The following is a 25,915-nucleotide window of genomic DNA, read 5'->3' as shown; positions in this document are numbered from 1 at the left end:
ATCTGCTATCAAACCTCTGGATTACATTTGTACATACCGTTTTGTGTGTCGCTCGCCAACTTTTACCTTGAAAAATGAGCCTCATTTAAGTCCAAGACACAGCCTATTTGTAAGAAGTTCTAATTAGATAATAATTGGATTGTAAACACTAGTCCTAATTAGGAATGTAATTTTGCTTAACAAATAGTTGGCCAAGTTAATGTTCAATAATGAAGTAATCATTATTAATTCATAAAATGCTTATTTTTTTCTTTAAAGGATTAACTTTGGCTATTTTCAGAGCACAACATTAATTATAAAAGGTAATCAGTATTTTTTTTTTAAAACACAAGCAATGTATCTGAATTCTAAAGGAAAGACAAAATAATGCAGTCTCTCAAAATTGTTCTGTCAGTAATCAACAAATGGCAAGATAAATAACAAAAGATCAAACAGCTAATCATTTTGGGCCACTTGCAGGCCTCAATAGAGAACATAGATTAGATGACAGTAACTATGCTGGACAGGTCTAGCCCTTAAAAACAAAGGGCAACTCATTCTTGTTGTATTGACAAAAAACATTGTATGTTTTAGCCAACAATGGTAACGGCAAATACCTGTTATACAGTAGAAACTAGGCTTCTCCAATGTCCTGAATCTGCTAAGGTGGAACCTTCGTATGTCACAAATAATGTTACTGTTGCACAAACTTTAATAGCTCAGAGAATCTTTGGCATTTTCGTTCCACCACAAATACGCCACTTACACTCGAGGTGTCGCATAGAAAGTGTTTTTAAATAATTTTGTCAGCATTATTGGAGCTTTTATAAAGTAGTGTTGATAAGCATGTGGGAAAATATTAAGCTGCTCCTGTCATGAAAAGCATGTATGCTTCTCCCCAGGGTGTATGTTTTCAAACCTGCAACCACCAGCAGCAAAGTTGCTTTTGTGGTTGAATTTTGCCGCCCATTCATGCATTGCAACTGCAGTTATTATTATAAGAGAGATATTTTATAGAAAGAAATGTATAGAAAGAGCGAAGACATTGTAGGTTATTTATAAATTTTCATCCTCTGCTCTTGTATCTTGCCAACGACATCAAATATGTCTCTGATGCATCATCTAACAGTCAGTGTCTGACCTGCTAATGAGTCGCAGTCATGACAGTTACTATTATTGTTATCAATATTTAGTAAACCCTTTCTACTGAAGTGACCTCTTTTGGCTAGAAGCTTCAAGTCTCTTGCGTTTATGACCACACACACGACTGTGATACACTGTTGTGCATTGTGACATGTTGTACTTCACAGGGTGCCAGAGAATACATCAACCGCTACATGACTGCAAAAACAGTATTCCTAGCCATGTGTGTAGTTACTCATAAAAGAAAATGACACACATGGAACCATGCGACCCATTTGGGAGTCCCTTAACAGAAAAGATGAGGGTTATTGAGGGGGGACAGTGTTAAAGGACAGAGTAGGGTTATTGAGGGGGGATAGTGTTAAAGGACAGAGTGAGGGCCAGTTTTCTGAGCTTTTGTCACCTTTGTGAGGGGTCCCTCTTGGCAACACCTACTGTACATTAAATTTCCTAGGATGCAGGAAGTACGTTGTCTCTCTTCTACAAAGCGCTGACATCTTGGAATGTCAGCAAAGAATCTAGAGTGTGTTAAAAGCATTTTTCAAAGACACTCCTGGTTTTACCGTCGTTGCACAGAGGAGACTACTGGTTATCCGGTGTCTGAAGCACCAGCACACAAAATAAAAAATGTCTCCTGTCTTCATCCTTATGAAGTACCATACAGAAATAGACCTCATCCATCCTCCCTGCGAGTGTTATCTAAGACGGTTCTTGAATAATTGATGCAGACAGAAATTCCACCCCACTTGGGAGGGTTGTGGATGTACAGGGCACCCCACCTTCTTTCCTTTCCCGGTCTCTCAAGGGCTCTGGCACTGTAGTGGGTCAGTGCCCACTCAGATGTGAGTGACTGGACCTTTTACTGACTTGGTCAATCACCCTGTGTTCATGTGCCACCGAGGCCTCACTCTCAGGAGCACACTGTCACTGTGAGTTGGGCCACATATATAGTTAAAAAAAAGGGTGCTGCTTAGCAAGAAGCTCTCAACCTGCCCCACCAGCTGTACTGACTTCTACAGTACATTGCTCTCACCTCTGTAGACTGTCAAGTCAATTTTATTTTTATAGTCCAATATCATAAATCAAAAATTTGCCTCAAGGGGTTTTAAGACTGGTCAAGACTGGCCTGCTTTAGCAAATGCAGTATGCGATAAAAGTATGGATTATGCTGTGTATGGCTCCACAAGATTGTAAAACCATTCTTTAGCTACAGCTGTACCTACCCTTGTATTAAAACCAGTAAATATTTTGGAGTAAAAATCAATTATAAGTATAAGATGGCTTGACAGTTTTCAAATATTTTCGAACAGTTTATCACACCCTCTGGTTTCCACATATATGCATGTCTATAACAAACTGTGATAAGATAGCACTTTAATACAGCTACGGAAATGTTGTGAATTCCATTCCTTAAGACATGAGTCCCTCTATCAGTTCCCACCCTGCCGTTATGCATGCGCAGCTAATTCATAATAATACCTATCAAGTATCAGTGTGCCATTAAAATGGACTCACATTGTTTTTTTATTCAAGTGCTTCAAGGTAATGTTCTTCAATGTGTCATTTTTAATATTCAGCAGTAGCGAATGATCACAACAGGAGGGAGGAATTTTCTGTTAGTCGTCAATTTCTCACTGTGTCTTCCTGACATGACCAACCAATTACCGCGCTGAGGAGCAGAATAAGCTCTGACTCTCCCAGTAAAATACTAATACAGGGCCCCCGGATAGCTCAGTTGGTAGAGCGGGCGCCCATTAATAGAGGTGAACTCCTTGACGCAGTGGGCCCAGGTTCGACTCCGACCTGCGGCCCTTTGCTGCATGTCATGCCCCCTTCTCTCCCCTTTCATGTCTTCATTTGTCCGGTTGAATAAAGGCCTAAAAATGCCCAAAAATTATCTTTAAAAAATACTAATACAGGTAAGCATTCATTCATCAGCCTTTAATATATAGATACAGATAGTCGGCACGTTGTATTGATATAAGCAGAATTCTGAAAGAAAAATCCATACATTTTCCTTGAGAGAGCAAGATGAAAGCATTGTTTTCTTAAGAAGTTTTCTGAACTTTACTTAGTGTAACCTCTATATGTTAAAAAAAAAAAAAGAAGGCACAAAACAGGATTCATAATCTTTTTTATTTACCTATAACAGCTAATTCATCTTTCTATGCAGTGCTAAAATTGAATAATTTCAGAAGAAACAGAAGAAAATACATTTTGAAAATCTGTTAGAACTCAACTCATATGTAGGTTTCTTTGCCAGTTTTACTTAGATTACAGTAGTGAGTGTTAATGATACCAACAGTAAAAAAGGACGCTAATGTAGAAATCGTAATGCAAGAAAATGAAATTCCTTTAAAGGACAAATCCAGCGCATTGACAACTTTGTACACTTACAAAGTTCTCAATGCTTCGGTTTACATGTAGGGACCCTCATTATGCTACCATGGAAGTGTGGTGCTATTTTGAGCCTTGTTAGTGGTATAGAAATAGTGATTTCTTTTTACTTTACCTGTGCCCCGACGACTAGCGTTATAAGGTAATTAGTGGTTTGCGATAAAACTGGTCACATTCAATTAGCATGAAAACAAATCCCAGAGAACGGTCGACTCGGTGTGTTATTAACCCCTAGGTTAATTTTGCACCGGATTTGTCCTTTAATATGTCAAACATACAGCTGTAAAAGAGCAGATTTGTTGTTTACGAGAGACATTCACTTGTAATATTTTCAGATGATGCACTTAGTTTGACATAATTTGATCAATCTGTGGATGTGATAAAGGTTAATGATTTTAGTAGTTTATAGCCTCTAATCTATGTTTATCTAGTGGATTGTGTGTAATCAGCTAACCAAACAATTTACCAACTTACTTGTATTTACACCCGTCTTCTGAGTTTGCTAGTGCCAGCTGTACCAGTTCTGCTGTTGTGTGTCAAACCTCCCAACCAATTTCAATCAGGAGAGACTTTATTGCAAAGATTTATTGTACATATGCATAATATGAAATGTACAGAGTCTTTGGAGATTAGACTCCATCATTATGAAATGATATTTTTTTAAAGGGGTAGAAAAACAAAAGATAGTCCCCCGATGGAGTCTAGACACTGATGGTGGTGTGAGGAGCCCGAAGACCAAACCGAGGAGCCGACGGTAGCGGCCTGCCGGAGGAAGACCCAGGAGCCGTGTGTGATGAAGACCGGAGGAGCAAGGGGAGGAGGAGGAGGGTTGTGCTCTTAGCCTGAAATGACAACTGAGCAGCAGAGAGAGACACGTTTAAAACAGGGATGTCATGCTGTGATTGGCTCGTGAAATTCATGGCCGCTTCTGATTGGTTAAAATAAAAGTGAACGCCTCTAACAGCTGTTCAGTTTAGAAGAGAGAGAAAAGTGATTCATTTTAGAAGTCTTCCTGAAGGAATTTACCCTGTGCTCCATTAGTTGCACTGCCAAAGAACATTAAAGTTTACCATCCTTAAACTACCATGAAGTCAAGTGTGTGTTTGTGTGTGTGATGTTCACCTAGGTTTGATGTTGTATAAATCACCTCTGGACACAATTGGTTATAGCCATAGAATAAACTAGCTACCACTATTTTAAAGGAGATTTCTGCAGAGAGAAATTCTTCAAGTCTTTGGGTGTTGAAATTGTCTTTGAATTTTTTTTTAAAGCTAAATATGTTAGAACATCAAATGCCTAATGAGGAAGTAGGACCACCCTTTAGAGGAGTTTCAGTCCCTTATGGAGTGTTGCTTTACAGGTTCTGGACTGTAAGTAATTTGATGTTTACCCTTCATTGAAAAAGGAAAGCTTTGAGGGATGAAGGAGGTGGGAATCCAGTTCTCACTCTTCACTCCAGGATGTCCCATAAAAGACACATGATGTTTAGATCTACTGATTGAGGAGGTGATGGAAGCCATTTGACGTCAACCTGATGATAATGGCATTACTTTAGAATGTGCCTCTCAGTGTGTGTATAGGGACAATACTATCTTGGAATATAGAAACATGACAGTTTGGGCACCACAGGGAGCACCTGGTCCTTAAAATGACCTCATATTTGGTAGCTTTTACATAACCATGCAGAGATATCATCAGGCATAATGACTCCTGTGAGATTGCTGGCCATTGAAGGCATCACTTTGCTTTATCCAGAACTTCTACCCATTACAATACATCCTCATTCTTTTTATTGACCATGGATAAAAACATTTCAGAATGGAAGGACTACAGTAAATACCCTCTCGTTATAAAATACATGACATACAGTTGATTTGACTGCTTCACAGAGGTCTAAAAGTAACAATCCACTTTTAGTAATAATAGTAATAGTAGTAGTAACACGTCTTTTGAGTAACAGATATTGACTACTTGCAGGTTTGAAATATTTATCGGTGGACCCAAAATGGAGAACAGAAGTTCTAGGACGATATTCACAATACATCAAAAGGCTAAAAGTAGCTCTTAACTGCCGGAGTTGAGAGAAACTTCGAAATATAATATATTTAATATTTTATTTTGTTTCATGCATGAAATCTATGACAGTTTGCAAAAAATGTAAGATGTTTTAAATGACGCCTACCTACTAACTAATTACTGTAGACATAATGAGAAAGTTCATCCATGAAACATGATTTCATCCATAGCAACAGGGCCAATGCTGCTTTTGGATGCTTTTATATAGGCCTTAGTGGTCCCCTAATACTGTATCTGAAGTCTCTTTCCCGAAATTAAGCCTTGGTGCAGAATTACAGCCACTAGAGCCAGTCCCACAATGAGCTTTACTTAGGATGTGCCATTTCTGTGTCTGTAGCTTTAAATGCTATTGAGGAGGAGAAAGGGGGGCAAGGTGGAGGGTGGGGGTGTGGCCTTGACTAACTGCCATGCTTCGCTTGTTTTCAAGCCATGATGTCTCTCTCTTTCTCATGGGCGGGCCACATTCTCTGGGCGGGCAAAACAGAGAAAGGGGAGGTAACCTTTCCCCTTATGACATCATAAAGGGTATTCCAGATCGGCCCATCTGAGCTTTCATTTTCTCAAAGGCAGAGCAGAATACCCTGGGCTTGGTTTACTTCTATCACAATTTCTAGCCACTGGGGGACCATAAGCAGGCTAAAATCATCTCAATCTCATAAAGTAAAATTTTCATGCCATGGGACCTTTAAGAGGAAACTCTTAGTTAGAAACTTTTGTCACTATTTAGGAGGACTCCTAGTAATAAGATACTTTTTCTTCAGAGAGGAAAGTATCAAATTGTCTGTAGAAATTTCTTAAATGACTCCTGCAGCAAAGTCCTATTTTCTTCTGTTAAAAAAATAGATTCAGTAGTTCAATTCCAAACACATATTAACACACATAAAATCATATTTTCACAAAAATATGGCTAAATGCATTGCAAATAAATCCTTGCACATAACCCTGTCAGCAAACAGATGCCATTCCTAGCTTTTAAGAGTGTGTCTCCTGCTCTTTCATCGGTCAGAACTATATCTATATATAGTATAATATACCTGTTAAGGATTGAGCTTCAAACAAATATTGTTTAACTTGGTTGTCATTCTCTGCTTTAAATCAACCACTTATTAAATGGTTGTGAGAAGCCTTTTCTTTAAGTGAATAATCCCACACCACCATGCCTGATATTGTGCAATCAGAGCCGTGACATTTCCTAACTATACAGTCTATGTGTTTTGACTGTTCAGCTGGGAGTGGGCGCTGGAGTAAATGAATCACACGGTTTCCTTTCTTCAGTCTGCCAGTCGACTGACGGAATCCATTCAGTAGTGATGCTAATAGTAGCCGTACACCTCCCCCTCTACACACACACACCACACCCACAATACTCGTCCCTGAAGGACAGCCATTGCCAGTCCATCCCGCCCACACCTTCCTGTTATACCTACAAGGTTATTATGTATAGGAGATGTATTGAAAAGGTCATAACTAAAGTGTCTCTTTGCTCTGTATCAAAGGGTTTGCACATTAATACAAAAATGGTTACTACACTGATCAAAGAATGCTTGTGAGGTTCTGCAAGTGCCTGTTGCCATATGTCTGTTTGCATACAGTATGTGCACCTCATAACTTTAATATCAAGCTTGGTTATTGGTAGATGATTATTTTTGAAAGAATAACCTAAAAAAATCCAGATTTCATAACCAGAACAAGACAGTAGCAGAACAACACAAAATGTTCTGCAATGGCACTGAAATATTTGAGATTTGTTCATAGAGGTGATATGAAATGTATCAATGATTTAATTTGTTGTTTATTTATCTCACCCAGAAGTTAAAAGCCAAGGACAGGGGCTGCAAAATCGCTTTAGCAAGATACCCTATTTTGAATACATTACATATTTTGTATTTGTTTTCCTATTTAACAATGTTTAAATAGTACTTTATAGAAATAAATAAATAAATAGAAATGCACAAACAGATGAATAAAATGAATACAGAAAGAAGCCTTATGACTAAACTTTTAACTGGGCATCATTCCAGTTAGAAGACTTAAACAAAAATACGTGGTATATGTGGTAAATATGAGCATCAGTAATTACTTCCAGTATCCACAGGCTACTATATATCAACATCTGTCTCCTTATAGCACGCTGCGTTTTGGGGTTAATTTCCTGTTGTTGGTTTGGATTACTTTTTACTCCTGACAAACTGGGCTGCAGGTTGCTTGGACGAGATCCAAGGACTTTTTTTAACAGCTGTATGTGGCGTGATGAAGTCTGAATGACTGAATCATTCAAACTAACACAGTAAAGATTTCCTAGTTGTTGTAACTTAGCCGTTCAAGCAATCACGATCAGTATTTCAAATAACTTACTTAAAATATGAATTTAAACTTTTTAAGAGTTAATTTCTGTTTCCTCCCTCCCCTGACTTTATCTTGTGCTACAGTGACACAAATCTCAAAGATAATTTATCAACTGCAGTATGTCAGTGCAGCGGAGTAGGAGAAAACATCTCGATATAGAGTATGTTGAGAGCACGCAGGTTGAGGTAACCATACCTTGTCAACACTGTGGCAGCGATTCACTTTCACAGTCAGCTGTCTTGCAAGTGTGTGTGTGTGTGTGTGTGTGTGTGTGTGTGTGTGTGTGTGTGTGTAAGGCTCTCAGATCTACTGGGTACTATTTCCACAACAAATGATCTGGCTGTGAAGGCAAGGCAGGTTTAATGGATGCCACTTTTCACTGGCACAATAGTGCTCAAACACATCCATTCACAATGTCTACATTGTGGATTGTGATACCTTTCACAACACTATGTGGTGCTGCCATTATAACATCAAGAGTCCAAGACAAGTTACACAAGAAGCACAGTTCAGCACTATACTTGCAGTTAAAATGAGAGCTCGTAAATGTAATGTTTTACCACAGTTCATGTGGCAAAAGGTTCAGTCTGTCAAACTTCCCACATGGAAGAATTTGAATCCGGGCATTCACGACTACTGAACCTTTGCAGTGCTTCATTGTCAGGCTCAGAATTGTCTTGTCGTCCTCTCTGTTCCCCTCTCTTTGACTTAGTTCACTCTTGAAAGCTCCTGCCTCATCTCCCTCACACACTCCTGTGTGTTTGAAGCAGGTGAACACCCCCACACTCGTATCACCACAGATCGTGGTTCCTGGCTTGTTTTAAATCCATGACAAGAAGCCCTCTCTCTGAATATCAAAGATCCGCATCTGAGAGCATGTAGGCATGACTCACACCCGGGTCTGTCTTACTCCCAACAGGCTACCTGAGCGTCCAACTCGTTGGATGTGGCTGTGGCTGCTGTAGGAGGCTGAGCAGACACTCTCTCTGAACTAGACTGTATTTGTCACCCAGCTATGTGAACATGTGAATATCTCAGCAGTGTACAGAGATTTCTAATGGACCCATTTGTCCCACCCAGTTCCTACTTTCATGCGGGGGGTCATACCCTGACGATGAGAGCGCCTGTACTCTCTTCAGCACAATGTCAAACCATTCCAGGCGAGCAAGGAGGGCAGAGTAGCTGTGACAGCTACAAAGTGGCTGAGGGAACTGTGTACTTTAGTTGGTCTGCTTCAAATAAAAAAGCTGCTAACAGCAACAAATCACAGCTCTGCAACGCAGCAACTTTCCGTCTGTGATAGAAACCTTTTTCATTAGTGTCCCATCTTCACATTTCTTGCTCTCTGCTGGATACACAGTTGTGCTATTCATTTAGCACAGCAACTTCGTACAGATGTGAAGTTTTATTTTAGTTTGGCATCTTGCAATAGCCAGTTGTGTGTACCACTGTGCATGTGTGAATTAGTTTGTGTGTGAATTATAATGTGCACCGCTGCCCTGTCAGAGTTGCGAGCCTATTTGTATGGATGCCAGGCTGTACCTTGGTTGAGGTGTACACAGCACTGGTGCAGTAGCCTGTCTTGTGCAGCAGGCCAGGATGACATGTGAATCGCAGCAGCCGAGAAAGCCCTGCTTAAGTGGAGGATGTAGGGAGAAACAGCCGAGAGCCAGGAGGCAAACAGACAAACAGATGGACAGGCTGATGCCAAGCAAGCAGTGGAGCAAATAGATTGTGCAGCATGGTGAACCGACTCAGCCTAGAAAACCAACAGACACAACACCATGCCACCCTCGTCAGCCGATCGTGCTTCTCTATAATTCATCGAGATAGGATAGATACGTGGTAAATAGGACTCTCATCTTCCTCCTTCTCCTCATCTGCCCCTGTCACATCCCTCATTTGATATGTGTTATGTAGGAGGAGGAGATGTCATTCTTGCAAGATGGGAAATGAACAAACCTGTATGTGTGAGAAGTGGTGTGAGAGAAAGAAATGCAGGGGGGAAATCGGTGCTGCGGGTGGAATTGGACTGTCGGGCGCTGGGGACTCCAGCCTGGCAGACATACACCAATAAACAGAACCATATACACACAAAAATAACCATATTGAGTTTTAAAACGCACTTTTTTGACCAGCTTTAGATTTTAAACACACTGCCCTGGCAAGGGCTTAAGTTCCTTCATTTAACTTAAGTTAAATGAAACATGGAGATTTTGTCTAGAGAGATTATTGCTTTTGTGATTATTCTGTTTGGATTAAACAAAGAACTTCCTTTCACAAAAAAACTTGACATACTGCCACACAGCGGGACTGTGGTAATGGCATTGCAACAGAGCTTCTCCTACCTTGATGTCTCAGAAACACTTGGAAAGTATTAAGCTTGTATTTCCCCGAGGCATTGGGCACATGCTCACTGGAGCAATAACCTTTGCTTTAATGCAGGAGGAGCATGATTGTAAGTTTTCCTTGGAGACTTTCCTCTAAAATGTGATGTGCTTAGATTGACTCAGTCTTGTTTTTCTCTATGGAAAACATCTAGCACTGTGCAAGTCAAATAGAAAACCACCTTAAAGAGCTGAGACAGCCCTGTCAGATCTGTCTGGTTGTGTACCTACACAGTCTAATGCTCTGTGTGTGTGTGTGTGTGTGTGTGTGTGTGTGTGTGTGTGTGTGTGTGTGTGTGTGTGTGTGTGTGTGTGTGTGTGTGTGTGTGTGTGTGTGTGTGTGTGTGTGTGTGTGAACATGTGCATATGTGTTTGTTTGTCTGTCTACATAGGTAGAATGTAAGAAGGCCCAGCCCAAGGAGGTGATGTTCCCACCAGGTACACGAGGGCGAGCCAGGGGTCTGCCCTATACCATGGATGCCTTCATGCTGGGGATGGGCATGCTGAGTGAGTCATACACACATCTACTTACACAACAACACACACACACATGCCCAAATAAGTGATCCATATACATCCTTTATATGACATACAGTACATGTATACATTTGAAATCATGCTAAAAAATATCTGCCAAAACATAAAATGTAAGTCATTTTTCAGGGGTAGGTGCAGAGGAGGTGTGAGACATGCCTGCCATTCAGTCATCAATTTCTACCTTCTAAAAAAAAAATCAACTTATGCAAACTCTCGTCTAGATAGCCCCATTAGGTGGGCGCTGCCCCTAATTAGGCTGCTTCAAGGTGTGCCACCAGTGGCCACTGTGGTCTATTTCTGGTCGAGTCTGGTACAGGCAGCCCCTGGGCATATAGGAGCAGACCAGCACATTAGCAGGCTAAATGAAGAGGAAAATTGGTGTAATGTCATATTAAGGATTCATCACTGTGCCCCCCTTAATGGGTAATGAAGGGGACACACATGTCAGGGAGAGATCTCATCTACAGGGACCTCAGCTGCTGGCCCACCCCTCTTCATTACCATCCAGCCCATGCCTGTGGCCCTTTTTATTTAACACTATTGCACACTATCTCCCTCCCTCCCATCCTCCCCACCCACCCACTGTCTCCTACCTATCTATCTATCTATCTATCTATCTATCTATCTATCTATCTAACTGTCTGTCTTTCTGTGTGCGTTTCTGTCTGTCTGTCTGTCTGTCTGTCTGTCTCATTTCCTATGCATATCATTTGTATGTGCGACCCAACCAAATGGATTTGCCCTCACATGAAAGATTTATTTTTTCGTTCAAAAGCAAAAGAGACATGCTGCTGATTGTAAGAGACTCATTTTGCCATGCCCTCCCCCTCGCTCTCGTCGCAGGTGCAAGCAGAGCCACAGTCATGCATTTTTATCTGTACAAGGTAACGTAATGATTAAAGCGCTTTTGAAAGTCGATAGCAAGCCATATTTAGGTGCATTTTATTTAAACAAATTGATAAGAACCAGTGACCAGTTATTGAGCTATGGAATAATTTTCATAACAAGGAATATTAAGGGATAGCAAACAATTTTTCTATAGTATCTATTTATGTGTCTGTCTTTGTGTCCATATATTTATGTATCTATCCATCTATCTACAGTTGCATAAACTGTCAGGGTTATTCTAGGGTTGACCTTGCCATGATACTGATAATACATTTCTTGTTTGTGGTAATATAAGACTGGCCAAGTGTTTTTGTATCCAAGTATTTACCAAGCACAGTGAACTTTTCAGAACTTATTACGTACTAATGTGTCTGTGAAGAGGACAGCACTTTTCCCCTCCACTGGGAGACAGCAGGCAGAAAGGCAGTGATGTGCTCATGTGAGAATATTAACAGCCAACTTGTTTGGAGACGCTCTTATCTAAATGAAATTGGAACAAGGACAGCGAAACATTCCTTTATATAATTTGCATTTAGAAAAAGGGGACCCTAGGCTCATTATTTAAGAAAGTGTAAGCTCCTTTTGTGCCAAATCTCATTAAAGCCATCCCTAGCTCCTTTGTTTTCTGCCTCTAATCGAGGCATTTATCTTTATTGTGTTGTGCCCGATGTATGTTTGCTGAAATTAATACACATTTGAGCCTGAGCGAGGTATGGGTGTACCAGATGGATAATTGATTTTAAAGTGAATCAGAACTGTTGAGCCATAAAATAGGTACATTAGCATGCATATTAATAAGGCAAATAAGAGCACTAAGAGGCCGCCACCCGGCCAAGCACAATAACAGGCTTCATTTAGTGAAATGGTAGAAACAGTGGGTTCTCTTTTTCCTTTCTTCTTTCTCTCCCATTCTCTTGTTTGTATGCACATACTAAGGGTTTCATGAGAAGGTAGCTTAACTTAGCACATATCTTAATCCACTTTCCCAACACTTTAATATTCCTCTCTGTAGCAGATATCTCCTTATACACTCAGTGCACACATCTTGCTGCAACTTCTCCGGTTCGTAATGTGAAACCCATTGTAATGCAGTACATCAGATGAGGGAAGTGGTTTTGCCATCTCAGAAAATAAGGGAGTACGAGAAGCTGCGCTATCTAAGCCAACAATTTCAGTTTGGCATTTATTCTGTTTGACAGTAAGACAGTATCAAACACATAATTCCAATATTTTGCAGACCGTGATAGCTTTTCATTGTATCATATCACAGTTCTTTTCAGACCAAACAAACAATGAAGGGGTTGTGTGAAAGCTATCCATCTGTAACTTCCTGGTGATGACTTCTCATCAGCAGCTGATGGAGGATTTATATTTTTTTTTTCTGGTGTAGCCTCCTTCCTACTTCATCCATACCAGGTTAAGGTTCCTCTCACCGCCTCCCTTGCAGTTGCATTTCTTTTTGTCTGCGAGAGAGGGTCTGGGAGAGGCATTTTCCCATTGGGTCAGGAATAAATTGAACTTTTTCATGGACAGCAAACACTGATTAGATATTTATGACCAAGGTCAACCTTTCTGATTCCAGCTGGCACAGGCTCTGAGGCATACAGAACAGAGCATCTACACACATGCTCAACACACACACACACACACACACACACAAACACAAACACACACACATAGCCTACATACACTCACACACTAATATGCAAAATATGTTTTGATGCCTTCATGCTGTAGACACATGCATACAAGTGTATACATGCCATCTCTGGACAAAATGTTTACATTCCTAGCTCTATTCTTGCTCCAGAACTGCAATGCAATACAGTATTTACTTTGTACAGTTAATTTTAGTAGTTATTATTTAGAAATATTGTATTTACTGTAAGCTCTATTAGTCTGCAGTGTCTATAGGAGAAAACGTTGACATTCAGATGTGACTACAGCCAATTTATCAGACGAGTACATAACGTAACGAGAACTGAGGACACAAGAGCCTGAAAGAGGTTTCCGAGGTCAGTTTGAGGTGTAATTTACACACAATGAAGAAAGAGTTATCAAGGTTGGCTCCAGTGATTCATTCCTGGCCTAAAGGAATTCCTCTTATTGGGTAATTTAGTCAAGACTTATGGTTGAAGGTGATAATAGCTTGAGGACAACAGATAAAGACTGAGACATATACCATAATTAGAGGGTTAATTATGTTTATATTACCTTTGATGGTGCTCACATTCTCACTGACTCTCACAGAGGCCCACTCGCTCACCCACCCACTCTTCTCAGATGTCTTGTTTTGTCTGTATCCCACTTCCTAGCTGCTTGCTCCCTCACACCCCGTTTCTCAATATGTTGCCCACAGCTGCTTCTGCCTGAAAACTGTCCAGCTAATTAACTGCTGGGTCTGTGGTTGTAATAAGAATCCTGACAGCAGATGAACAATACATCTGCTACTCTTACATTTTTCTAATAACACTGGGTCCTCTTCTGGCCTCATTGTACCTCTCCATCCATCCAGGGACAGCACACCTTCTAAACAAGCCTGTACCCTCACACAGACTTTGACTTTGGTTTACAAATGAGAATTTGTAGTCACATTTTCCATCCTCAGTAAGTTTTATATTATTGAATAGTTGAATTTTACCTTAAACGGATAATTTTCCGATATTATTTCAGCTCTGTGTCATGGATGTGTGGGCAGTGTGTGCAGATGAATGGTGATTGGCTTCGGCGGACCTCTGATGCTTCGAGCTCCGTACGCTACGGCCACAGAGGGAAGCAAAACATCGTTCATCTGCACACACTGCCCATACAGCCATTACACAAAGCTGTATTAAAATCTTCAAAATATCTCTTTCATTGAATAAAAGGTTACCCTGACTAACTAATCATGCATTTTTACTACTGGTTTAACACCGATGTACTTACTGTATGTAGTATCCCCCATTGAAATGGGATATGAGGGTGTTTCCTACATATTCTTAAATCTTATTTTAGTGGCTGACATAAAGGAGAAACCTGGCTTCAAAGTTGTGTGATTGGAAAGGGCAGTACAGTTGTCACTGCATGAAGATGGACAGAGGGGATACTCAGCTTTAATGCATAGCAGGAATGATTAGAGAGAGCCTTCTGAACGGAACATACTGTCGACACTGCACAGACCAGTTGTTGAAAATCGGCAAACTGACACCAAATCTACAGTACACACAATAATACGCATACAAACAGTTGTGCACACATTTAAAAAAAACTGCAGTGTCCATTTACATCATTGCCCACATTTATCCTTTAAAAAAATCTGCATCCAGCCATATTAACACATGGACTTTTCTGCTATGATAAAGATGCACAGAATATAAATAGATGCCGACATCATTTCAAGGCACCTGATATAAAGTGTTATTACACTGAGCATTAAAAATGCCTGAGACAGTTTGGTTGAACAAAAAATGAAAATAAATGAGACAGTAAAGAACCAGGAGGAGTGTTATTTGTTTAGGAGGTTCTAATTTCTTTGGGTTTAAACTCTTTAAGAACCAGCACCACATTTGGCACCAGGTCTATTGACAGGGATCAGTGTAAAAAAAAAAAAAACCTTTCTATTAACTGCTCCACGGCTCCTGTGTACCTTAAGTGTGTTAAAATCTAATATAATTAAACAGGTTATTGATCCATGAAGGGTAACTTGCTTTAAAGATAGATTCTGTAAAATATGTCCAGAAAAACAACAAGAGCAGCACATCAAGATTAGAGGCTAATGTAATTCTGACAGTTGACCATTGATTGAGGGTGGTGCTTGTTGTCAAACTGCACACAAAGCAAATGTCAATCTGTTGACAATCTACCATCAACATTATGAGCTATAAATACATGCCGCCACAAAGCAAGCTAGGGTAACACATAATACACACAAGACTTGAAAAATAGTGTTCCCAAAATGTAGTACTTAATCCTAACTATTTTAGGCTCATATTTCATGTGGATTCTTATAGTTTTATTTTTCAGGGTATTAAGTTACATTAGAATTTGCTTGACAAAATGAGACCACGTTAGTAGTCTGGATTCCCAGGAGTTTTAAAGCCTGCCTTTCCAGATTTGTTTTCCTCTCAAAGTGGATAGAAGTATAAGTAGCCATACCCAATATGTGTGTACGTGTGTGTGTGTGTGTGTGTGTGTGTGTGTGTGTGTGTGTGTGTGTGTGTGTGTGTGTGTGTGTGTGTGTGTGTGTGTGTGTGTGTGTGTGTGTGTGTGTGTGTTGGTATCACATTTGTATGTATTATCCACATTATATCTAGTTCTTTTCTCATCTCTTTTTAATCTCTTTCCTCTCTATCAAAGGCTACCCTAATATTGTGGCAACGTATGGCCGCGGATACACTGGATTTGCACCCAGCTACAGCTACCAGTTCCCTGGTGAGTTAAAGGCTTTCTTAAAATATAAACGTTGCTGCTGTTTTCTGTCATGCACTCCCCAGCACAGTCAGAACATGCACACACTTGCACTTACATACACAAACACTCATCAATATACATGTCAGTCACCAAATAGTCTGCAGGGTTATAAGTATGTTACGTGTCTGGATTTCTGAAGTACCCTTCGAAAGCTGATGTATAGTGAAGTAAATTGCTTAGTCTTTTTTATCCCATACTTGAAAACTACCATGACCAAATGTCTAAAATGGGTGAAGTTCTTCATCTTCGTCGTGGCCCAATGTATGCAAATTCATCTGTGGAGAAGCAGAGAAATAAGCAGCGCTTTGTGTAGGCAGATTTTAAAATGTGGTTCTTATAATGGAAAATGAATGAAGTCATTTTCTGCATTAAAAGTGTTGACTCAGAGCAGCGGACACTTTAATGGGAGTCCAAATGGAAGGCGTGCAGTCTGGAGGTGAGCAGCTGTACCTGTCTGCTGCAGGAGGGCCTGTGGCTCTTTGGTGCCTTACTTAGACAGGCATCCCGTCAATTTCATGCTTTATTTAAGGAATTTACACATAACTTTGTTTGCTGTGCCAGACATCATTCCTTCCACTGATAAGACGGAATGGGAAATATCTGACAGCAGCTCAGATCTCTGTAATATCTTTCTGAAATAGATTTGGGAATGGTAAGACAGGAGGTCCAGCTGTGACCACCTGCAGATCAGACACATGCTAGATTTATACCTGACCACAACATTATTTGACAGAAAAAATGGAATAGCACCTACTCATCAATGTCGGAAAATATGGGTAGCATACAAATGTGGGAATTAAGCAATTTTTGTCTGTTCATTTATTTTCTCAAATGGAATAAGTTAGCAGTATAATGACTCATTCTTTCGAAAACTAATTGATATGAATGTGAATCAGAAGACTATCAATGTACATGATTGTTCTTGTGTGTAGCATACATCTGAGATGACAATTTAAATCAGTATTTATCCAGCCTTCATGTTCTGTAAAAGTGTCCTAAAAAGTGTATGATCTTGGATATAACAAAAAGAGAGAGAAGAGATTGAAAAGGAAAGGGGCAATCAGTGTTTATTCCGTATAAGAAATTCTATTTAAACATGGGTTTTTTAAATATTTACTGTTTAGGACAAATTATCACCTTCCCCAAGGCAGAATGTATGATCCTGTCCATGTTAAACTCAATTTAAAGAGTTTGATAAAGCTGTATGATTAAAACAGACTCCTCTGGGCTCGCTCAACTCTTGACAGGGTAATTGGAATTTTTAATGTATGAATCAAACTCCTTGTCCAAATGAAATAACCTCAGGCCAAATATTGACTGGTATCCTTCCTTACTAAGATGTGGAAAGCATCCTCAATGTAGGATCAAAGCTTTTTTCTCACTGTACACAACCCTGTTGAAACACTCCTATAAATAAATGGAGCTGAGGCCAGGCAGCCTGGATCCAAGAGGCGTAAATTGTGGGCAGAATTTCAAGGCTTTTTTACACCCAGTAAACCTCAGGGGTCCACTGTTAACAGGAAAAAAAGTGGTTCGGCAATTGTCCAATTGTCAAGATAAAACAGTGATAAAACATTGATCAGTGATGAAACACTGAATTAAGTAAGAAAACTCAATAAGACATACACAGAAAAGGAGAAACCAAAGCTGGCATCCTTGCAGCAAGTGTAGAAAACGGTACCTATTGTAAAATACACGTGAAATATGCACAACCATGGTTAAAAAAACAACATTAAGTGCAGCCAGTTAGACTCAAAGCAGACACCAGCTCAACGGCTGTTCAACAGTATCTGACAACTAAGCACTCTGGTCCTTGTGACACTTCCAATTAATTCCAACATTGATCACAAAGTGCCTTTGATATCGATCACATACAGCATGTTTCCATGTGTCTGTATTCGTATGCCGTGAGTTGCTTACAAAATGAATCCATCATAGCACAGACATCATTACTATTTAATGCACTAAGAGACCTTCACATATTACTGATGTAAATCAGATCTTCCTCAGTCTGTCAAAAACTTGTCCATACAAGTGAGCATTTATCAGAGCATTTCCCCAAAATGCAAACTCACACAGGTGTATTTATTTGTGTTTCAACAAGTAGTTACTGTAAAAACTCCATAACTCTATTTTCGGCAGAGAACAACCACTTACCTAAAACCACACTGAGCAAACACTGTCAAAAAATGTTTCTCTGACACAGTGAGGTGTAGTGACATATATTAGCTGAGTAATATTGAATAGTAAACATCTGTATACACTTAGTTATATGATGCCACTTCCACAACCATGGAGGCGACATGATAGCCATGTGACACATCTGCTGACAGCAGAAAGCAGTAATGCAGTTGCTGGTGCAATAATGTGCCAATAAATTGGAGAAGAAGGCTGCTGCTGTTAACAATGCAGATTTTGAAACATCAAAATGCAAAATAGACTTTGCAAATGTTTTCGGGGTAGAAAATACTACTCACCCTAACACAATTCAGTTTGATAAGAAACACTGAATGGAAACAAAAGGGTGTTCGGTTGCAAAGAAAAACCCTCAGGGGGCCTGTAATTGCAGAACTAAAATGCAAGCAGCTTATTGTTGAAAATAGGACTATTTGAAAAATAGCTGCAGGTTTAATATCATAAGGCCCTGAAAGACTCATGTACATTCCTCTTGAAATATCATTATAAATATATCATTAAATCTACACATTTATGGTTGCACTTATAGGACTGAAATTCTGTTTGTGCATAGAACTAATCTTTGCACATATTTTAGACAGATGTTTAGTTCTTACAGGATGCATTCATACTGATAACAGAGTATTGAAGTGTATGTTAAATGCCTTCTCTGGTTTTTGCTCAGTTCCAAGCTGTACTTTATATGCAAGTCTGTAATCACACGCTGTTTACCTCGTGGCAGCATTATGCTTGAACTAAAGCTGGAATTGAATTTCAAAGATGATGTTACATACTGCAAGTGTAGTGACAATCAAGAAGGCAACAAGGTTTTCCATTACCCCTGAATTACAGATGGTACAGAGGTGTAACGAATGATTAGCAACATCACAACAGGTTTTTTTTTCTTCTATTTATCAGTGCTTTTGTAATAGTGGATACAATAACTTGACTGTTTACTATGTTTAAGTAACCCACTTCCCTCAGCTTTACGTCAATCAATTTATTGGTAGGGTCCATCTCTTCCGAGAGACTTGTAACACAATGATACACAATGACTTGTGACAGTCATTGTCTTTCTAAACCCATTTGTGATGAAAAATGTCAGAACATTTTTTCAGAATGTGCAGTTGCACATTCAGGACTTTGATGGCAAGCAGTGGTACTGTCAGTGTCAAATGAAAGCAGGGGGGGGACTGTAATGTATGCATGCAAATGTGATATGTGATATGTTTGTGTTGTCACGTTGCTGTTTTCTGTGTGGATGTCATTATTCCCACTGTTTAAGATGAAGACTGTCACTGTCTTTACCTTCAAATAATACCAGCCCCCCAGACTGGTGATGTTGCACTTGATGATTTGGAAAGAAAATAATGCTAATATTTCTGACACTTTTACTCTTGAGTTGTAGCTGAATTTCCATATTCATTTCCAGTCCCTGAAGTAACCTCACTATGAATTGAGCATCATCTTTGCTTTTACCAAAGATCCTTTGCACACACACCCAGGAAATGCTTCTAAAAAAGATGCCAAGTGTATTGTTAATCAAGCTGATTGACATATTTGCATAATTGAGGTGAACTTACTGAAAAGAGGAACACAATAGTAAGCTACACGCTAAACCCATCCTGCACAAACAGACTGCTTAAACGGTAGATTCACCAAATTTACAATCAAAACATATTTTCTCTATTACCCTTACCCTTTTTTCCACTAAAATGAGCGCGTATATGCAGATTTATTAAACCTACAAATAGGCAATAAACTCATTTCCTATTGCCAGTAGATGAGTATGCCTTTCTGTTTTTGTTTTTCTTGGTGTTTTACGTTCAACGTCAGAAATGTGCCCGAAAACAGGGTAAGTGAACAGTAAACTCTAGAAAGCAGCATGGAGGTCAGTGAAAAATGTTAGTGGTTAAATCTTTTTATGCCTCCGTGCCAGCGACCGTCTGATTCTCGTGAACACGATATCTCAGGGACCCCTGGAGGGAATTTCTTCAAATTCAGCACAAATGTCTACTTGGACAGACATGGGGCCCTGTTTTGCACCCGGCGCAGCGCAAAGCCTGACGCCCATCTGTGCGTCCATGGGCGTGCTGGTCTTACAGGGAGGTGTGTTCAGGTGCATTCTTGGCATATTGCTATCTTGAGGCAGCGGAAAGTGATTGCGCCATTGACCAACAAAAACCTGGTCTAAAGTCAATAACGCAGCATTTCATTGTTATTTTAACAGCGCATTAGTAAAATGCGCACACACTATGCTTGTTACACACACAGGGACGCGCAGCATCACACAAACATGCAAAACATTAAAAATATTCTGATTGGTTTATTGCATGTTACACCCAAAACACCAATGATTAATTAAGACACTAAGTATAACCCTTTTGAACCATGCGTCTGGCGCACTGACCCTTTTTTCCGCCGTTAAACTAGCAAAAGTGGATTTGTACATGCCCTAAATGCACCTGTACCAGGTGCATCACTCTGTGCGCTTAGATCGTTAAAATAGGGCCCATGGATGTAAACTGCAACTTGACTGGTTGGCGGATGCATACAGCCGCGAGACAGTAATTCTAGTTTATATCTGTTACTTATTCAGTCTCTCTTTCATATTCAGTGCTGACTAATTTGGAACGATGTTTGAGCACTGTACAGAATCGTGCTGGAAAAGGGGTGAAAATTAGTGTGTCCACCCAGGTGTCATGTTTCCATCATTGCTGATCAGAGCTGGAACAGATAAATACCCGTTACTACTGCCGAGTCATTTGTCCCGGGAACGAATGCCGACAGTAACCTTTCCCTCTTGACAAAAGTCAGATGTTAGTGGGTTTTTAGTCCAGTGAGAAAGGGGCTATACTGTACATTTTCTGCTACCTAGCCATGCAGATACGTTTGGTTTCATTTACCTAGGTTAAAAGATATCATGATTGTGCTGCCAACATAATGCAATGGAGGTGAGAGTTAAGTTAGAAAACTGTTTGCAGTTTGGGAGAACCAACCCTTAAACAGCTGCCACAGTTCCTATCATCAACTGGATGCCGTAATAAATATGCTGTTAAAGTGAGATGACAGAATTGGCAGGTATCCTGCAAACACTGTCAGATAGCTTTAGAGTGATGTCAGGATGGTACATATCTGTGAGTGTAGGTATCATTATCACTTAGGCTGAGCTAAGGTATGTAGTTAACATGTCATTCATGTAGCTTCAGTTCATTTTCTCATTTCATTGAACACAGCTGCCTATAAACATACAGCTGTAGCTGATCATTGTGCGTCTCAGTGAGTGCTTGCTGTTAATATGAACTTAAACCAATTTAAAGTGACGGAGTTGCAATATTCTATCGAAAATATAACCACACATACCCACTATGGCATTCAAACCATGAATGAAATAACTGCTTTTGAGAAATGGCCGCATTAGATAAAAGAAAACTTGAAAGTAGCATTCACTCTAAACAATATGTAGTACACTGCTCTGCTCATCCTGGATGGCAGCTGGGGCAAAAATCTAAGTATGCAAATACAGCGCACATCAGCATCACAGAACTTGACTTGAATTATCAGACTTCAGAGCTAACATTTATCAGGCTACAAAGAGCAAGCTAAAATTGAAAGTATCAAAACAAGGTACAAAAGGACTTCACTTTGATTTCTATCAGACATTAAAAAAAGTGATTTTCAGAAAGCTTCAAACAACGACAATTCACGTTGTTGTAGTAGTAGTGAAAAATATATGTCCTTGTTTATAGCTGCTTTACTGCATCTGGTAAATGTCTCTCTTAAACTTCAAGTGGAGGAAATTTGTATTTGTATTTGCCACCTTCATTCATTTCAAGCTCTCCCTGAATTCATGGCATGTTTGTTTTCTAATAAAATACATTATAATTACCTGAGGAGATCATATCATTGTTATGTTTTTTTCTTATTCCTTTATTTGTTTTTATACATAGATACCTAATAGTATTTAGATAATAATTAAATACCAGTAATTAGTTAAGATGCTATTTATGTTCTTACTTTAACCCAAATGAGTATTGCTATGAGTATTGCTAGAAACAAAGAAAACAGGATCTGACAAAGCATAGGGAACATTACTGTACAATATTCTCGTTTCTGTGCAACAGTCTAATTAGCATTAGCTAGTTGATAAATGTGCTATTGTATTATTCAACTTGCAGCCCCCAGGAGAAAATCCCAAGATGTGCTGCAGTTAAAGCATGAGGTGTCTAGTTTGGAGGACCTCACGTGATTAAGGCGTTGAAAGCCACATTTAAAGAAGTATCTTATTTCATCACAACAGTACATTGAACTGTCGTCTTTTTAAAGATTAACCAAGGCTAAGAGTGTATGCAGTGAAAGGTCCTTGTGTTTACTGTGCATATTAATATGCAAGTGGCTAGAAAGAAAATAGCAATAAGTGCAAGTTAAGCTCATGCACTGTAATTTATGTACGTTATAGTTTCTTCCAGTGGTAGTAGCAAATATAGAAGAGAGGTTTAAGAGTGGTGTTATACGCTATTGTGTGTATGATGTATGCATGAATAGGAAGCTTGTCTGCATGAGGGAAAATGTAATTAGAAAAAGAAAATGTAGTGTGCATATGTGCATTATGCATGTGAATATGCTGTAGAAGTGAACATCAAAAGCAGGGAAACACCCCTGATACATTCATATTGTACGTTCTATTGTTAACCAGTCTTGTATCAGTTTCTTTCATTACACACACATGAATGCACACAGCAGTTGAATGCACACACGCACGACACACAAAAGCTGTATTTATACAAAGACTGAGATGTGTATGAAGGGAAGAGGCAGAGGTGGAGGGACTTAACCAGGAGGTTCTCTCCGTCTCCCATCTTCCTGTGCGACTCGCTGCCACCACAGCCGTGCCCTCAGAGCCTCCCCTGGCATAAATGACCGTTATGGCTCCATTAGGGTTGCTAGTAGGAGGTCATTATGCTACACTGAAAAACCAGGGATGAAGATGTCAGTGGGGTCCCATCAGGGAAAAGATACAGACTGAGTGAGAGAAAGACATAACACTCAGTCATCCAGCTACTCCAGATGTCATGAGATACAAACAGCAATTCAGGTCCTGTGAGTCAGCCTCTTAAGTAGTAAAAGAATGGAGAGAATAATAAGGAGGGGAGAGGCCAGCAGTAAGTGTAGTAAGGGTGCAATGACCACAGAAGGGTTACCAGTTACCTTAACACTTTAAAAAAAAAAGTATATATATACAGTCATGTGAACAAATTAGGACACCCATGCTAAAGTTGACTAAAAAGAGGAATAAAAAAATCATCTTTTGCAAATTGATCTTAATGCCTTAATTAAAAAAATCCAATTTTGTTTGTGAATGAATAATGTATCGTAAATAAATAAATGTTCTTCCTTAAAATACAGGGGGCATAAGTAAGTACACCCCTATGTTAAATTCCCATAGAGGCAGGCAGATGTTTATTTTTAAAGGCCAGTTATTTCATGGATCCAGGATACTATGCATCCTGATAAAGTTCCCTTGGCCTTTGGAATTAAAATAGCCTCACGTCATCACATCCCCTTCACCATACCTAGAGACTGGCATGGTTTTATTTCAGTTAGCCTAATAGCTGGTTTGATTTGCATTGAGAGATGATTTTATAGAAAGTATCCTTTGTTGTGTACCCTTGTTATTCCTCTTTTTAGTCAACTTTAGCATGGGTGTCCTAATTTTTTCACATGACTGTATATATGTATGTATATATATATTATACATTATATTTCTCGCAACCTATTCTATTTAACCAGTTTTTGGGTAGGTTTGTTGGTGTTGGAGGATTGGTTTTTCCATCTGTTTTTCCATCCTTGTTGCCATATCCTTTTCGTGTCACACGCTTCATCTGTGTCAGATCTGTTTCCCCGTCAGATATCAAGTGTGGGATAGTGCTGCGGTAGCCTCCGTCCCTCCACAAACCAACCATTCCTTAGACACGACAGCACACTCCGTCATATCTTAGTGACAGAAAATGCCATTTTTAAAGAGTAGATTACTTTTTCTGTCTGAATGTGAACAGGACTCAGCCTAGCAGGTGGTTCTGGATTCCACAGAGTATTAAAACCTGCAGGGTGGCCTGGTTTGCTGCAAGATTGTCCCATAAGCAGAAGATGAGGGGTTCAGCTGCCATAACCGCTCACATGTCTGTCCATGTCGAATTGTCCTGATTCAAGTTACTTGACCCATAATTGCTTAAGGGATCGTGCATCTGGCTGAAATGCATATTGTACATTGATGTGTGAAGCAAAGGCAAGCAAACAAGTTACAGTTTTTGAAAAACTGAATAAAACCCACAAATAGGGTCCGTGTCAGATGTCAGGACAATCTACCGAAAAGAGAATACTAAACATTAAGCGGAATATTTTCAACCAGCAAATTATTAGAGAGAGAGAATTGGTGAATATATGTTATTAACACTAAAAAGAACAAGATGAAGATTTTTTTTTTTTACTTTAGCAACCGTGGTTACAGTATGGATTTTCCTCAAATAAACAACACAGATGTTGCATTGGTTGTTGAGGTTACACCTATAAAAGGTGCATGGTGCTCTATGCAACTGTAAGTAATAGGAAAATGAAGGCTGCTGAGCTGTTGACCCCCCTTTTTCCTGTAGGAGAAGAATATAAAGATACAGGGAGCAGCTGTCCTCTCAGGAGGTGGGCTATAGGGAAAGAGAGCTGCTGACCTGTGCAACTGGTATCATAGTGTCTGTTCCTGGCTCCCTATAAACTGGGGCAGAGCCAACCAAGCATATGATGAATGAATGCACCAGAGGTCACGCCCAGGGCATTGGCCTGAACCACCAGTTAGCCTCCCAGGGTTTAGTAACCGTCTGCTGTTGGGAGATGGAAAGGTGTGGACGTGGGTCAATAATGAGAAGGTAGGGTGGCAGTGTGCTGGTTTCATAGGACAAAGCTCTGCTGATGAGCCAAAGTGAACATTTGAAAGAACGAGCAAACCTTTTCCCATGTTAACATGGTGTTAAAGCATACTCCTGTAGCTCATTTTCAAAGTAAAGGCCCTCAGGCATAGAATTCTTTTCTGTAACAATTCATCACAATGTTGGAATCAAAGACAAACTAAAAATGTATTTACATGCAGCTAGAGTGTGATTTCGGGAAATCTAATCCATTCATTTCAGCACAGTCTTCTTCAAACGCAGATGCGCAAACTGGCATTGGTCCAGTACCGTTGCAGCCTTGTGTATCCAGAGAAGACATTGTATCAACGTTGACCCGAGTATCCCACTAATTAAAAGTGTGGAAGACACCGTTTCAAACTTTCTGTCCAATGAAATTCTCTTCTTGCTGGCTATAGTCCATTACTTTCTATGTGGATGATGATGTAGTTTGGGACACCATGTGCAGTCATTATCAGCTGATCTGAAGCTCTCAGACATCTTATATTTCCCATTTCAGTACAAAAAGTACCCCACTCTTGGCTACAGTACTGGAGCAGGTGGAAAAAATCACTGGCCTGAGGCTGATGAGGAGCTTACCTG

At 39.8% G+C, this 25,915-nt stretch overlaps 1 protein-coding gene across 9 annotated transcripts in view; it reads left to right on the top strand.

The window, feature by feature from the left end:
* Positions 1 to 25,915, top strand: part of LOC144527342 (RNA-binding protein Musashi homolog 2) — a 246,984-nt gene that overhangs the window by 180,720 nt on the left and 40,349 nt on the right. For all 9 annotated transcript variants that reach the window (XR_013502816.1, XR_013502817.1, XM_078265280.1 and 6 more), the window contains exons 9-10: positions 10,721 to 10,835; positions 16,089 to 16,163. Coding sequence is in view for 7 of the 9 variants with exons in the window: in XM_078265280.1 (XP_078121406.1) it covers positions 10,721 to 10,835; positions 16,089 to 16,163 (190 nt within the window). In the remaining 2 variants the exon portion in view is untranslated. The remainder of the gene's footprint in view (positions 1 to 10,720; positions 10,836 to 16,088; positions 16,164 to 25,915) is intronic.

The sequence above is a fragment of the Sander vitreus genome, chromosome 13 (assembly GCF_031162955.1).
Source record: "Sander vitreus isolate 19-12246 chromosome 13, sanVit1, whole genome shotgun sequence".
In the NCBI taxonomy this organism is placed as follows: Eukaryota; Metazoa; Chordata; class Actinopteri; order Perciformes; family Percidae; genus Sander; species Sander vitreus.
The sequence above is the reverse complement of the archived record's forward strand: the minus strand, read 5'-3'. Positions and strand labels throughout refer to the sequence as shown.